This window comes from Geotrypetes seraphini, chromosome 1, assembly GCF_902459505.1.
Source record: "Geotrypetes seraphini chromosome 1, aGeoSer1.1, whole genome shotgun sequence".
Taxonomy (NCBI): Eukaryota; Metazoa; Chordata; class Amphibia; order Gymnophiona; family Dermophiidae; genus Geotrypetes; species Geotrypetes seraphini.
Genome location: NC_047084.1, coordinates 403855036 through 403871968, shown reverse-complemented (window position 1 = coordinate 403871968; position 16933 = coordinate 403855036). Strand labels below are relative to the sequence as shown.

The following is a 16933-nucleotide window of genomic DNA, read 5'->3' as shown; positions in this document are numbered from 1 at the left end:
TTATCATGCCCAACATCCTGTTTGCTTTCTTTGCCGCCGCTGCGCATTGAGCCGACAGCTTCAGGGTCTTGTCTATCAGTACCCCCAGATCCCTTTCTTGCTCGCTCTTTCCCAATGCTGCACCTAACATTTTGTATTCATGTTCCTTGTTCTTCTTACCCAGGTGCATCACTTTGCATTTTTCTACATTAAACTTCATCTGCCACTTTTCCGCCCATTTCTCTAGCTGGTTCAAATCTCTCTGGAGTTCTTCTCTGTCCTTTTGTGTCCCAACTGCCCTACTCAGTTTTGTGTCGTCCGTAAACTTGATTAAATTACTTGTTGTTTCTTCTTCTAAGTCGTTTATGAAGATATTGAACAAGATTGGCCCAAGACCTGATCCCTGGGGCACACCGCTTGTCACTTTTTTCTAATCCAAGAACTTCCCATTTATACCCACCCTCTGCAATCTGTTATCAACCATCCGCCTATCCATCTTAGTATATCCCCTTCTATTCCATGGCTTTGTAGTTTCTTTAGAAGCCTTGCATGTGGAAAATGCTTTCTGGAAGTCCAAGTATATTATATCCACCAGTTCACTGTTATCGATTTGTTTGTTCACCTCCTCAAAAAATTGAAGTAAATTCGTCAAACATGATTTCCCCTTCCTGAAGCCGTGTTGACTGGCTCTCATCAGGTCATGATTTTCCAGGTGTTGCACTATGCTATCCTTTATTAGTGCTTCAACCATATTCCCTGAAACCGACGTAAGACTCACAGGTCTATACCGTGTTTCCCCGATGATAAGGCAGGGCCATCAAATAAGACAGCCCCCCCTTTTTAAAAAAAATTGTAAAATAAGGCACCCCCCCCACAAATAAGCCACCCCCCCCCGCAAATAAGCCACCCACCGATACCTGCGCTTACCCGAATCGGGTGGTACGGTGGGTGACTCCGTGTGGTCCCTCCGTCTACCGCGGGGGTCGGCAACCCGCGGCTCCAGAGCCGCATGTGGCTCTTTTCCACCTTGTCACGCAGGAATGCAACTTACAAGTCCGGCGTCGCGGCGGGAAATAGCCATGCTGAGTGGTGAGCTCAGCACGTACACAGATGAAAGCCTTGCTTGCTGATTGGTCCGGCGGCCGTGCCGCCGGACCAATCAGCAAGCAAGGCTTTCATCTGTGTAGTGCTGAGCTCACTTCTCAGCATGGCTATTTCCCGCCGCGACGCCGGACTTGTAAGTTGCATGCCTGAAAAAGAAATCATCCTGGCCGGGGTCGGTGTCATGCTCCGGAGATCTACAGCCTTCCTATCTCCCTCTCCCTTCTACCTGCTACCTGCTTCCGGCCACATCCCCTGCTCTGCGGCTCTCTTCGGCAACTCAGCAGCAGCGATCGACACAAGCTTCTGACGTCGGGGCCTACCCTCTGCGAGTCCCGCTTGTTTCAACTTCCTGTTTCCACAAAGGCGGGACTCGTAGAGGGAAGGCCTCGATGTCGGCAGCTTGTCTTGATTACCGCTGCTGACAAGTTGCTGAAGAGAGCCGCAGAGCAGGGGGGTGTTGCCAGGTGCAGGTAGAAGGGAGAGGGCCAGATGCAGGACTCGTGGGTGAAGGAGGAGAAGAGAGAGGGGAGGGAAACAAAAGGAAATATTTCATACTGGGCTGGGCCGGAGTGGAGGGAGGGTGGAAAGACATTGAAAGGGTAAATAAGGCATCCCCCCGAAAATAAGCCCTAGAGCAAAATTTGGCCTTCCAAAAAAAATAAGACAGTGTCTTACCATCGGGGAAACACGGTAGTTGCCCGGTTCTCCTCTCGATCCTTTTTTGAAGATTGGGATGACATTCGCTATCCTCCAGTAGTCTGGTATTCGCCCGGTTCTGATTGACAAGTTAGCTAGGGACTGTATTAGTTCTTCGATTTCTACCTTAAGCTCCTTTAGCACTCTCGGATGAATTCCATCTGGTCCAGGGGATTTGTCACTTTTTAGTTTGTCGATCTGATAGAATATCATGTCCAAGTCCACATTCACAGTGGTGAGGCTTTCCTCTATTTCTCCCTTGAATACTTTCCCTGCTTCGGGTATTGATGCAGTGGCCTCCTTGGTAAAGACAGATGCAAAGAATGAGTTTAGCCTATCTGCAATCTGTTTGTCTTCCTTGATGCACCCTTTTCTTCCTTGGTCGTTGAGAGGGCCCACTGCCTCCTTTGCTGATTTCTTTCCTTTTATGTATCTAAAAAAGGGCTTGAAGTTTTTGGCTTCTTGCGCTATCTTTTCCTCATAGGCCTTTTTGGCATCTCTTACTGCCTTGTGACACTTCTTCTGGTCAACCTTGTGACTGTTCCAGGCCTCCGTTGTGTGTTCACGTTTCCATTTTTTAAACGAGTTCTTCTTTTCCCTTACTGCATCCTTCACCTCTTTAGTTAGCCAAGCTGGTTCTCCTTTGTTCTTATTTTTCCTTCCTTTGGATATCTGCGGAATGTAGAGATTCTGCGCTTCGGTGATGGTATTTTTTAGTAGGGTCCATGCTTGATCGACCGTTTTGATTTTGGCTGTCCTGTTTTTGAGCCGTTTTTTAACCATGACTCTCATGCTGTCGTATTTCCCTTTTCTGTAGTTAAAGGTTGTGGTTTGAGTCTTGGTTCGTTTCCTCTTCCCGATGCCAATTTTGAAATTGATCACACTGTGATCGCTCGTCCCCAACGGGACCGGGACCTCCACATCTGTTGTCCTTTCAGTTATGCCATTTAGGACCAAGTCCAAGGTTGCAGTTCCTCTTGTCGGTTCTCCCACCATTTGTTCTAGGAAGCAGTCACCTATCATTTCCAGGAACATTGATTCCCTGCTGCAGTTCGAGGTTCCTCGGTTCCAGTTTATCCCCGGAAAGTTGAAGTCTCCCATGATCATTACATTACCTGTTCTACATCCATAGTTGATTTCCTCTATCATTTCTACGTCTGTTTCTTCCGTCTGTCCTGGGGTCGATAGTAGAGGCCTATTTTTATGTCTGCTTCATTGTGCCTAGGAATCTTTATCCAGAGGGATTCCAGTTTTTTTTTTCCTTCCATCTTTCCTTCTCTGATAGACTCTATTTCTTCTTGGACATACAGGGCAATACCTCCCACTTTTTGCCCTATTCTATCTCTTCTATTTAGTTTGTATCCCTGTAGTACTGTGTCCCATTTGTTTTCCTCGTTCCACCATGTTTCTGTTATTCCGATGATATCCAGTTCTTCTTGTTTTGCTAGTGCCTCCAGTTCCCCCATTTTGTTTCTCAAGCTTCTGGCATTCGTTTACATACATTTGAGTTCCCTTTGCACATTCATGTGCATACAATTGAGTTCCCTTGGTGGTACCTTCCTGAACTTTTTAGTCTTCACATCCCATCTTGTATCTATTTGCTCTTTTTCTCTGATACTTTCGATTTCAGGATGCTCTTCCCCTTTATCTGAGCAGTTGCTTGTAGTTCCTTCTTTGGGATCTACTGATGCCCGGGCCATCGACTGGTTGTCGACTGTCGGCTCTCCCCTGGTCCTTAGTTTAAAGAGCTTTCAATGGTCTTTTTCATGTTTTCAGCCAAGACTCTTGCTCCTCGCTTGGTGAGGTATAGGCCGTCCCTTCTATAGTATCTGCCATTTCCCCAGAATGCCATCCAATTGCACACAAAGTCGAACCCCTCCTCATCGCACCATCGTCTCATCCAGGCGTTGACTGCTCGCAGTTCATCCTGTCTCTTTCCATCCACTATTGGTACTGGGAGGATCTCATAGAAGGCCACTTTCACCTCCCTGACCTTCAGTTTTCTTCCGAGTGAGCGGAGTTGATCCTTCAGTTCATCCCTGTCATACTTCCGTCCGCTCACATCATTTGTTCCCATGTGGATAAGCACAGCAGTGTCCTTTCCTCCTGCGTTATCAATGATCCTGGTGATCCTGCTGGCCACATCCTTCACTCTTGCACCAGGCAGGCAGGTGACCAGTCTATCTTCTCTTCCTCCTGCAATGTGACTGTCCACATTGCGTATGATGGAATCTCCAACGATGATCCCTATCTTCTCTATTTGGGGATTCTTAGGGGGTTGTAGGTCCATATCCCTGGTGTAGGATCTGACTTCCTCCTTCTGCGGTGCTTCTTCAGACGAGCCATTTCTGCCAAGTATGAGGTCGTCCTCTACCTCTGCTTTGGTCTCCTCGTCCATTGTAGTGGAGCCTCCTTCCATATCACCCGGCCTCTTTCCTTGGTTGTTGGTCGGGCCCTTATCTCCAACCCTAGGACCTCCACATGTTGCTGGTGGGCTTCCTCAATGAATCTCTCCAATTCCTCGATCACTTCGCTGGTACTGGACTGCCAGGAGACGGCCGGTTTGGTTATTTTCTGCATAATAGGTGGAAGCCTGTACAAAAACTGATCGGGCTGCCGAGGAGCTGAGGAGAGAATTATATTCTAGACGAAGTTTACGGAGATCTAAAAGGGCCGAGATATTAGATAGGTTCGATAAGTGTAGTGATTCAGCAGCTTGTATACGATGTTCCAGATCATGTAGATGCCGTTTCTTATCAGAATGAAAGCGGGATAAGAACCTTGTAGTCAGCCAATTAGTGTGGGAGGGTAGGTTAGTATTGAAAAATTCCTGAATTGCAGCCGTGATGACAGATGTAAAATCAGTTTCTGCAAGAGGAGATGAGTTGAATCTCCAATGTCGAGCACGAGATTCAAGGGTGAAATGAGTACAAGTCAAGGAGATGGCAGCATGGTCAGATACGGTGATATCTTTAATGGTAGTAGAGGAAAGAGTCAATGAGAGATGAGCTAGTAAGGAAATAATCAATACGAGAGTAGGTGGAATGAGGTGCAGAGAAAAATGTATATTGGTCCGCATCAGGGTGGTGTAACCTCCAAGGGTCAATAAGATGCAATTGTGAGATGATATCATGGAGAGCATACCAAGACCGTGTCTTTTTGTAAGTGGCATGTGATTTCCTATCTTGATGGACATCCAAAATAAGGTTAAAGTCTCCTCCTATAATTACAGGAATGTGCGGGTCTTGAAGGATATGTGTAGCTATGCTGTGGAATAAGTCAGGTTGATCAGTATTAGGAGCGTAAATGTTAATGATACGAATAGTTTGGTGAGAAATAGCTGAACACTAACCCAGCGTCCATTCATATCATGAGAGCTGTGGTCAATGGAAATGGCGGGGTTTTGTCATATGAGTGTGAGGACCCCATTTTTTCCATTAACTGCAGAGGAGAATAGAGGAGTAGAATAACCTTTCATGGTAAATTTAATAGAGTCAGAGTCAGATAAGTGTTTCCTGCAGGAAAATAACATCAGAGTTAACATCCTGTAAATAAATCAGAATTTTATGTTTTTTGATAATATTGTTGAGACCTTTGACATTCAGGGAGGTTAATGTTAAAGGCATGAGAGGGTGAAGACAAGAGTATATAGAAATGATGTTAAACTGCATTGGTGAATTAATAGAAGAAAGAAGGCATTAAACAGAGAAATAGCATATGACAACATATCAAAGTTTGTAGAGCAAAACATACAGGTCATAGGGGTTAACAAGCTAGATAAAGCATTCAGTAGAATAGACACAGAAGGCGTGAGTAGAAAACAAGGCTGATTAAGATTAAATGAGCCATGAAGGCTGAGTCACAAAGTGTGAAGTGTGGTAACAAACAGCCAACAGGGAGGTAAGAAAGAAAAAAAATTGCCGTGTAGGTGAACAAGCTGAAGGAAGAACAGGCAGAGTAAACAAAGAGTATAAGTGAGAGGGAAGGCACATTAAGTTCAAATGAGCCGTGAAGGCTGAGTCAACAGTGTAGAAAGTGATAGCAGACCGGCGAGAATGAAAGTAGATACTTGTAATAGTGAAAGAGCCAGTTAGCCTAGAGAAGTGGAAATAGAAATAAGAGCCAAGCAAGAATCGAAGCGTTTAGTCGGAAGAGCATGGAAGCAGGACAAGTTCATAGGAGTCCGGCAGAGGCAACAAGTAGAGGGAAAAAAAGTTTATAAAAGAGACAAGAGTCGAAGAGAGTAGTATAAAGATATGTAAAGAAAGAATATCCTAGGTAGAGAAGTAAGCTAAAGTAGAGAAGAAAAAGGGACAGGCAGAGCAAAATTGAGCAGGGAACCGCCGAGGGGCAGCTATGCAAGTGTGGAGATCAAGCCGTGCAGGAAGAACGGAGCAAGATGGAGTCAGTGAAAGCAATTCAAATAAAAGTGGACTCATTGAGATTTTGCAAATGAGTCTCACAATGTAGAAAGTCACACATTGTCAATTGAAGTCGGAGACTTTTCTTCAATGAAGGAAGTAAGGAGGTCCGGGTCAGTAAAGTGTCTCGTTTGATTGAGGAAGGTGACCCGCATTCGCACGGGATAAAAGATGCCGAAGCGGGCTTCCATCTTCTTTAGTTGAGGTTGGAAAGCCAGGAGCTGCTGTCTGGACCGGACGGTGTTCTTGTGGAGATCAGGCAGGAACATAATTTTGTTGCCCTCAAAGGTGATAGAGAGCGTGCTTTTTGCATGAGCTCCACAACTTGTTGGTAATGAAGAACTTTAAAGATGATGGGTCGTGGTCGTTGATCACGTGGCTGAAAAGAAGATGGTGTTCGAAATGCCCGTTCAATCTCGAAGTCCTTCGCAAATTGTATGTTCAGTAAGGAGGGGATGAAAGACTCAAGGAAGGCGAGTATGTTATTCCCTTCCCGTCCCTACAGGACCCCAAGAAGACATACATTGCTCCGACGCAAGCGGTTACTCGCATCCTCGAGTTTCCGCTCGATGATCAGGGTTCTTTTGACATGTGTTTGCAGAGCTTTGATATTGGCGTCTGCGGTGGTTGATTTAATTTCTAGGTTGGCGACTTTGGCTTTGAAGGCGGACAGATCAGTGTGGATGGTGGTAAGTTCGTCCTTGATGTCAGTAATCATCTCTTTCGTATCAGACATTATGTCTTGAAGAGACTTAATCGCCTCCCATAAGTCTAACATGGAGGAAGCCTCCAGTTTCTCAGGTTTATCTGCAGAGGATTTTGCAGGCAAATGAGGCTCCGGTTTGTGCCGTTTACTCACTTTTGTAGAAGCCATAGTATATAGGAATAAATTCTGCTGAAAATGATAGCAATTTTATGCCAGTAGTTTTGCAGAAGAGGATAATAGTAGATAGGGTTGCTGGAGCCGATCTAACAAGTGACCATCCTAGTCAGACTCCACAGCGCCCCCTATATACTGTATTTTTCACTCCATAAGACACACTTTTTTCCCCCCCAAAAGTGGGTGGAAATAAGGGTGCATCTTATGAAGAGAATATATCCCCCCCTCCCTGGTAGTACCTTTAAATTGTGGTGGTTGCTGATTGGCTGCCTGCTTATTATGTCAGGGCCAGCAGAAGCACAAGCACGCTGCAGCCTGGGTGCATGCCATTTCCTGAATGGCTGCCGTCAGTCCAGCAATGCGCTTGTGCACTGATGGCCCCAACATACCGGTAATCAGCAGGCAGCCGTCCAGCGACCACAATCGGGAAGTATTGCGGACCCAAGCATTAGCGCGCTGGCCCCAACATAATCAGCAGGCAGCCGTCCAGCGATCACCACAATTTAAAGGTACTTCCAGGGAGGGGGGCTGGGACAGAATTTAAAGGTGCCAGGGGGGTATGTAAAATGATGATTGATGGGGGGGGGGGGCTGGGACCGAATTTAAAGGTGCCGGGGAGGGTATGTAAAAGTGATGATTAATGGGGGGAGGGGGGCTGGGACAAAATTTAAAGGTACCAGGTATATATTAGTATACAATTTTAATCTTTCTTTTCTTGTTTTCCTCCTCTAAATCTAGGGTGCGTCTTATGGTCAGGTGTGTCTTATAGTGCGAAATAAAACACAATTATTGACAATTTGTAGTCACTTTGGACTCAACAAAGACAAGTCTGACTTTATAATTTATTAGATTTTTTGAAGTAATAGGGAAGTGTATTGGTAAATATAACAACAGAAATATCAATGGCATTCTCCAGGTCATTTCATGGTTTTTTTTCCCCCCTGAAATAAAAGGAACAAAATTTTGTTTAATTTTTTTTGTTTGTTCATTGTTGAAAGTGCACACACGTTGAAATAATGTTCACTTTTTGTAAAGAGTGTGCATTGATTGCAAAGACGGTGCACTCTTTCTTGATAGTGTGCACATGTGCAAACCAATGCACACACATATATTATTGGGTATAAGAGCACATTCTCTTTGCACTCTTTTGGAAAGAGTGTGCATATTTGCAGTCTCTTTGCAAATAGTTCACTCTCTTCATAAATAGTGTGCTCTCTTTCTAAACATTGAGCGGGACCGACATAAATCCAGTTTCCATGTCCCAAGCCTCCCTGAAAATGCATAGGTCAGCTCCCCACAGGTCCAGACTTCTCTCTACTGGAAATCTTGTGATACTAGCAGCAGTACCATGAGAGGTTGCAGCAGCCATTTTGATCATAGAAAAGCTAGGGTCAGGAGTTCAGGTAAGCCTTAAGGGGCCTATTCTAATTGGAATAGGGTAGGAAGGGAATCTGACCATGCTGTTGGTGTGTGGAAGAAGATCTTGCTTTGTAGAAGAGGTTGGGAAGGGAGTATGGGTCTTCCTGGAAGGGGTGGGACCAGGGGAGAACAGGACACTAGAAATATTCTGGGTGGTATTGGAAGTAATGCAATTACTGGCTAATATTCAGTACCGGTACACACATATCTAACTGGGCAAATTTAAGACTGCTTTTCATGTGGTCCTACTGAATACTGCCAGCACTTGCATAACTTCCAATACCACTCCTGGTGCCTCCATAACACTCCATGCAGCCTGGCTCCAAAATGGCTGATCAATACACTTAAATTGCTTCTAATTTTGGGTAGTCTACTTCTAACTTGATAAGAAGCCATTTAAAATACCATAGCATCCATGGGTAATTCCTCTCCGAAAGGCACTGTTCTTGAAGCTTCAGCTACAATTGCCTGATCACGGTAAGTAGAAATTACATTATAATGGAAGCTAAGATCATCTATTGGCAAGTTGTATTTTCGAGCATGATTCTGAAGGGCACCTGCCAAATAAAATATATCTGTTAGCAAATATCCTTTCAATCCTTTTTAGCTGATTTTCTGTACATCTTAACAAAAAGTTCACATAAGGCAGAAGAGTAACAATACATTTTCAGTTTTTTCCCCTTTCCCTCAACAAAAACAAGCCTCAATACAATTTTCCCTATTAAATTGCAGCAAAGAATACATTCATCTCTATCCTATACAGTAAACACTATAATCCAAAGACTGGAGGCTGCAGTCTTTATTCCCAAATCTCACCCAATCTCCACACTGAACATGAAAATGTTTTGTTTTTATTTAAGATAAGTGCAAACATTTACCACTGTTTAATTTTTTTAACATGTATTAAAAGCAAAAATTAATGTACAGTAAATGTGAAGCCTGTGTGCTGTTGGATAAATTCCTAGCATGTCTGCATACATTTACTGCACAGAAATGCAGTTTACTGCTTTGTAAGGGTATTCAGGTGTAAGTGTAACCACGCTAACTGCCCTATAAAAAGCTATGTCATGCCAGATTGATAATGGTTGCCATGTTTATTTGCTATCAGTTAGTGCATAATAATTTATGTGTTAACTCAGAGCTTAATAGTTGCCTCCAGGGTATGAAGATAGAAACATGGTCTTAAAACAGAGTCTCCCATCAGTATACTGTATACCCTGTTAGAGGAACTCTCTATTTCTTCATCAGTGTACACATAAATAATATAGCAGAGCCTCTCATCAATTTATAACCTGTCAGAGGAACTCTCTGCTGCTTCACTTCCAATGGCTTGCCAATGTTGAAGCGGTTGATTCTTTTACAGAGATTATGGGTTTAACTTTCAACATTTCTTCATCTACATCTTCCAACTCAGGGAAGCAGATGTCCAAATCTAAGCATTTTTCCCCTGCAAGTTCTACTAAGAGGAAACATTATGCATCACCCGTTCCTTCCAAGCCACAACACTCTAGAGGGCACTATCCTTCTTCATCCATGCTTAGAATAGGGCACAGATCTCGCATCTTTTATGGTACCAGAAAGTAGCGGGAATATGCTGCCTGCTTGCCCTGGGATAAACGTAGTTTAATCTAATCTAATCTAGTCTTCAATTTATATTCCGGGTCATCTCCCAACGGAGCTCAACTCAGTTCACATGTAATTAAGACTAGAGTACATAAGAAAGAGAGCATAAAAGGTAAAAAGCTGGATTATCATCAATTCTTTTATACTATAGTTAAGCCATTTAAATGTTGTGTGAACAGCAGAGTTTTCAGGGCTTTACGAAAATTGTTGTAGCTGGCCTATCAGTCTAATGGAGTCAGGAAGTCCATTCCACAACTCTACCAGCTTGAAGGCAAAAGATTGACTAAGCTTTCCTACAGATTTAATACCCTTAAAAGAAGGGAAAGATAGTTTGCTGCTTCGTAAGGGTATTCAGATGTAAGTGTAACCACGCTAAATGCCACGTATAAAGCTATATCATGCCAGATTGGTAATGGTTGCCATGTTTGTTTGCTAACAGTTAGTGTACAATAATTTATGTGTTAACTCAGAACTTAATAGTTGCCATGGCAACTATAAAATCAGTTCCAACACCTAGGTTTTCCAGCCTGAAGATAATGGGCAGCTTGGTTGGGATGTAAAAAAATCAACCCTCACTAGCTGTAAACTTTCTACTCTTTTCTCTTCCTTCATTGGGCTCTTAGGTGCATAGTTGGGCACACATATACATATTCTCTTCCCAAAACTCTAGCTGGTGTTGAATAGAAATGGTGGGAAAGAAGAGCTGCTCCTCATGAGGCCACAGCTTCCTCTTTATCAGGTAGTGAATGTAAAATCTGAACCACAGGGTTCAAATTTTTCATTTAGAGCCAAAGTGGCAGAGCAGGAGGATAGGGCTCCAGCTTCAGTAAATTTGAGGAAAGGCTCTCTGCAAGAAAGGGCCTGTAACTCCATTTTGAGTGTCAGATCTATCAAGGATGCTTCCTTCAGCAGCTTTTATGGAGCCTGTCTGAGATCCTGTAAGACTGTGTTATAGTCCAAAAAGGGTATAGAGGTCTCACCGGAGGGCCTGATTTGCAGTGCTCCTTTTAGGAATCTGGCTATGTCTGTTTGAGACACCAGTGAAGCTCTTCGGTCTTGAGCCCTAAAACAAGAGCCCCACTACTTGGACTCTAATGGACACCACTGTGAATCCCTTGTCAAGGCCAGCTTGGAAGAAGGCTAACACCACAGAGACTGGAGCTGAGAAAGGCTCCTTCCTTTTGATGCACCAGTGCTGGAAAGTTTTCCAAGCCTTAGCATAGGCCAAGATCATTGTTGGCTTTTTAGACCTGAGCAGAGTAGCAATAACTACCTCTGAATATCTCTTGCGCACTAATATCTCATGCTCAAGAGCCATGCCATAAGAGCAAAGTAATCCGAATCTTCTATGACAACTGGTCCCTCAGATAGGAGGTCCGGTTGCACTTGCAGCCTGACACTGGGACCTGTTTGAAGATTAACTAGATCTGCATATCATAGTCTGCATGGCCAATTTGGAGCCATACGAATGATGCTTCCCTGATAGCTTGTGATCCTGCCTATCATTTATTTATTTAAAAATTTCTTCCCTGCTTATCACCTATGCGGGTTACAGTAGAAAATATACATATTCAAAACATACTCAAACATATTATAACATACACATCCTATCCTTTCCTTGCAAATAAAATTGCTAAAACTAGCATGACATTAATATAAAGCTCACCCTATATGAACTGTAAAGTACATTTATCTTCAAAGCCATGGGAACATGTAATAACTTGCTCTGCAGCCACAGCTGGACCAGAGCGTCTAGACCCATGCTTCTGGGCTCAGATCTGAAGAATCTGTCCACCTTCTTGTTTTATGCTGTTGCCCTTTGGCATCGAGTGATGCCAGTGACGAAAAGACAGTGTTCACTTGCCCAGATCAGGAACTTTCTGTGGTCCTTAAATATGGGGATATGCAAATAGGTCTATGTCAGATCTAGAGAGACTATTAACTCCCTCGGTGCAACCGCTACTATGACAAATTGAACTATCTCCATGCGGATGCACGGAACTTTGAGGGCTACATTGACGTGAGTAAGATCCAGAATGGGTCTCCAATTTTCTGAGTCTTTCTTTGGCATGATGAAGTAATATAGTATATGCCCAAGTCCAAATCTTTAGGCGGCAGGGTCTCTATTTCTTGAATATACTGTGCAACAACCTCCATATTGTGGCTGCCTCTGCTACTGTTGGTCACTTATTACAGCACCGGGGAGAAGATAGAGAGGCAGGGATGGGATGGAAGAAAGAGAAAGGTAGAGATGTTGGACCTGGGGGTGAGAATAGCTTCAGGCAGCCCCTACTACTGGAAAGCCCTGGGCATTTTGCCTAGGCTTGCTTAATGGTATACCCCTGCTACCTACAGATTATGAGCTGTTCATTGCAATAGTTGAGAGAATATATGATCATATAGACTCTAATGACATCATGTCAAAGCAGAAGGGCAAAAAGAAAGAAGCATATGGAATGAAAAATCAGTTAATCCTCTATAATAAAACCCTAAGCGCGCTTGCACACTTAGGAGGTTGTGATCCCTGCTGCCGTGATGTCTGCCTCCGTGCTGAATCTGGCTGGAGGTGCGTGGGGCGGCTTGCATAACATGGGGCAGCTTGCGATGGCTTGCGGTGCATGGGGCAGCTTGAGCAGCGGTGGCGATTTGACTCCTGTGCTGCCGCTGCCAGGATGCCTCTTCTCACCCCCAGACCAGCAAGCGCAGCAGCCGTGGGGCATTTGCTAGGTCAGCCCACTTCGATAATGTGATGTGGGCCGGCCTAGCAAAAAGCCCTGAGGCTGCCTGAGCTAGCAGATGCTGGACAGGGGGAGCAGGGAAAGAAGAAGGCCTACTGCTGGACAGGGGGATCATGTAAGAGGTGCTGCTGGACAGGGCGGGAGGTAAAAGGAAAGGAGAAGGCCTACTGCTGGACAAGGGGGAGCAGGAAAGAGTGCTGCTGGACAGGGGGAGGTAAAAGGAAGGGAGAAGGCCTACTGCTAGACAGACAGTGGCCACGGAGAGAGAGAGACAGAAAGAAAGAAAGAAAGACAGACAGAAAGTGGCCAAGGAAAGAGAGAAAGAAAGACAGACACACACTTCTATTCTAGCACTTGTTATTGTAACGGGCTTAAAGACTAGTGTTGAATAAAACCATCATGGCCAGTGCTAAAAGTATAGCATGGATTGACTATAAGAAATTAAATATTTTGAAATGTACAAATTAAACCCAAAATTGATTGAACATATTAAGTCCAACAAGAAAATATGGCAAAACATATGGCGAATTTAGCAACCAATATGTTGAATTTTTCATTTCTAAAATCAAGATCCAGTGAGACATATTTTAGGGAGATTAATTGTCTCCACTTCTGTTTTGTTTGTCACTTAATCCACTGAGTACTCTAATTAACTTCTTGGGCTATGAGTTTAGCCTTACTCCTAAAGATGCCAATTCAGAGATTATATCACAGTTACTGTTTGTAAATGATCTGAAGCTCTACAGTTCCAGGGATAAGCAATTAGTGGAACAAATTGGAGTGGTGAAAAGTTATTCAGATGATATCAAGATGACTTTTGGCCTGGACATATATGCTAAAGTGACTTTCCTTAGGGGAAAGTTGAGCAAAGATGAAAACATTTCTCTGGCTGATGACTGTGAGATAAAGGAACTTGATCAAAAAGGTACAGAAATCCATGAGAGAAAAAAAAAATCTGAAATGAATACTATAGAAGGCTAAATCTGATATTGAAAAGTGCATTAACATCACAGAATAAGATTCTGACTATCAATCAACTAGCACTTCCTGCACTTTCATATAACTTTGGTATTGTAGACTAGCCTTTGAAGGACCTTAAAAACTAGATGTGTGAAGAGAAATTTCCTCCATGCCCACAAAGTCATCTATAAGAATCAATGTATGCATAGAGCTGAAGGAAGAATGGGTCTTATCACAAGACTCCAGGCTTACTTAATGGTATCATTTTGAAAAAGAAAACTTCCAGAATCTACCAAATTTTTCACTCCATAAGATGCACCCTAGATTTAGAGGAGGAAAACAAGAAAAAAAAATATTCTGAGCCAAATGGTGTACTAATATATTTAATAAAATATAACAGAATAATATTTCATCCATGTAAAGTCAACAGCAGTATTGAGAACTATCATCACTGTCATTAACAAATGAAGAGAGGCTTTAGGGTTCAAGCACTCTTCTAGTTTTCTGGAAATCCCAAGAACTCGACATCACTAGTGTCAGAATTTAAGAAGCTTAGTTGCTCACAATCACTGATATCACTTTCTTCGCTATCTTCATATATGATATTATCTTTAGTTCCATCTAAGGCATTGCAAATGCCACATTTTTTTGAATGACCATACAACGGTTTCGTTCTTCACTGAGTGCCATGATTTTTTAACCCATTCACAAACTTGAGTGATAGTGGGCCTCATCATTCGTCCAGTAGGTGTCAGATCATGATTACCAGCAGCCATCCATTTGTTCCACTCTTCTCGCATAAAGACTTTAAATGGTTTGTTGATGGAAACATCGAGAGATTGCATCTGGCTAGTAGGACCCCCAGGAATTACAGCTAGGCGAGTCTTCACTTCTTTAAAGCACTTTTTGTTGTTTCACTAATATATGCTCTAAACTGGTCAAGCATTAATAAAGCAGATTTTTTTCAGAAGCCCTCCAGGACGTTTGGACCACACTTTTTCAACCCATATTCTCATTGAATTTTTATCCATTCATCCATTCTCAAGAACTTGCATAACAACTCCTTGTGGAATTACTTCTTTTCCTTTCGAAAATTAACATCGATGGCAATTTGGTACCATCAGCACAGCAAGAAACGCAATTCTGGACTTAATTCTAAATGGACTGTGAGGACCGGCACAAGATGTAGAAGTAGAAGAGACGATAGGACACAGCGATCACAATATGATCTGCTTCAATCTGGAAATAGAGGCGAAACATCGGTCCAGAACAACGGCCACCCACTCGTACATTAGATATGCTCTCTCCATTTGTGAGGACCAGATCCAGCCTTGGCTGAATATTGACTGGAATCCATATAACTAAGTTTTCCAGCTCATAATCCCATTGAAACCCCTCCCAGACCCTGAAAAAGCCCTCTCCATCCTACCTCCTCTCCCTCAACACACAAAAGTATAAATCCTCCCTGCCAAAATGATCTCCACCCCCCCCTCCCAACTCTCCTGTGATATAGGTAGGCATCCCTGGTGGTCCTGGGGGCAGGAACAAAGCTCATTCATTCCTGCCTGTTGTGGCTGCCTCCTGCAAATGGCTGCTACAATGGCCAGGAGTGAGTAGGCTTTACTCCTGTCCCCATTGTCCCCATTAGGACCATTGGTATGACAGCTGAGGGTGGGGAGGTCATTCTAGGGGTTGGTGGTAAGAAGGAGCTTTTCAGGGACCAGGGGCTGGTGTTAAGAGGAAGCTTTTTCAGGGACCAGAAAGAGAATTGGGGAGACTTAGGAATGAAAACCTAGTTACTGTATGCAGGTCTGCATTGCTAAGCAGGTGAATTAAGGACAGCTTTTGAGCTCCTCCCTGTTTCACTACTTATCTGTCCAGTTTACCTGGGAAGTCTGTGATGATATTCAGCAGCAATGTCCAGATAAGTGCTGCTGAATATGATCACTTAATTGGTTATAAGTGATTTAACTGGGCAGGAGAGGCTTCTGCCTAGCTAAATCACTTTGAATATCAGCTGAAAAGTGTTACTCCAGGCACCATTCATAGATCAAACTCAGACATATGAATGGTTAAGGAGAGGTGAATGGAAACCTAAAGATTATAGAAGATATGGTTTATCTAAGGATTATGAATGAGATGGCTTACAGTAACATAACATAAGAACATAAGAATTGCCGCTGCTGGGTCAGACCAGTTGTCCATCATGCCCAGTAGTCCATTCACGCGGCGGCCCTTAGGTCATAGACCAGTGCCCTAACTGAGACTACTTGCTTACGTTCTGGTTCAGCAGGAACTTGTCTAACTTTGTCTTGAATCCCTGGAGGATGTTTTCCCTTATAACAGCCTCCGAAAGAGTGTTCCAGTTTTCTATCACTCTCTGGGTGAAGAAGAACTTCCTCTCGTTCTCGCTACCTTGGAGAGGGCGAACAAACTGTCTTTATCTACTAAGTCTATTCCCTTTATTATCTTGAATGTTTCGATCATGTCCCCTCTCAGTCTCCTCTTTTCAAGGGAGAAAAGGCCCAGTTTCTCTAATCTCTCACTGTATGGCAACTCCTCCAGTCCCTTAACCATTTTAGTTGCTCTTCTCTGGACCCTTTTGAGTAGTACTGTGTCCTTCTTCATGTACGGCGACCAGGTGAGGGCGTACCAAGCCCGGTACAGCGGCATGATAACCTTCTCCGATCAGTTTGTGACCCCTTCTTAATAATTCCTAGCATTCTGTTTGCCCTTTTTGCCGCCGCTGCACATTGCGTGGACGGCTTCATCGACTTGTCTACCAGCACTCCCAAGTCTCTTTCCTTGGGGGTCTCTCCAAGTACTGCACTGGACATCCTGTATTTGTGTATAAGATTTTTGTTACCAACTTGCATCACCTTACACTTATCCACATTAAACCTCATTTGCCATATCGCAGCCCATTTCTCGAGCGTGTTTGTCACGTTGCAGGTCTTCGCAGTCCTCCTGTGTCTTCACTACTCTGAATAACTTCGTATCATCTGCAAATTTATTCACCTCACAAGTCGTACCAATTTCCAGGTCGTTTATAAATATGTTGAAAAGCATGGGGCCAAGCACCAAACCCTGCGGCACTCCACTGGTGACGCTTT

General features: G+C 43.6%; 1 protein-coding gene across 1 annotated transcript in view; it reads right to left on the bottom strand.

Moving 5' to 3' along the window:
- Nucleotides 1-16933, bottom strand: part of LOC117347325 (dynein heavy chain 6, axonemal-like) — a 2502256-nt gene that overhangs the window by 57627 nt on the left and 2427696 nt on the right. The window contains 1 exon segment of the mRNA XM_033918113.1: nucleotides 8905-9056. Within this exon segment, the coding sequence (XP_033774004.1) occupies nucleotides 8905-9056 (152 nt within the window).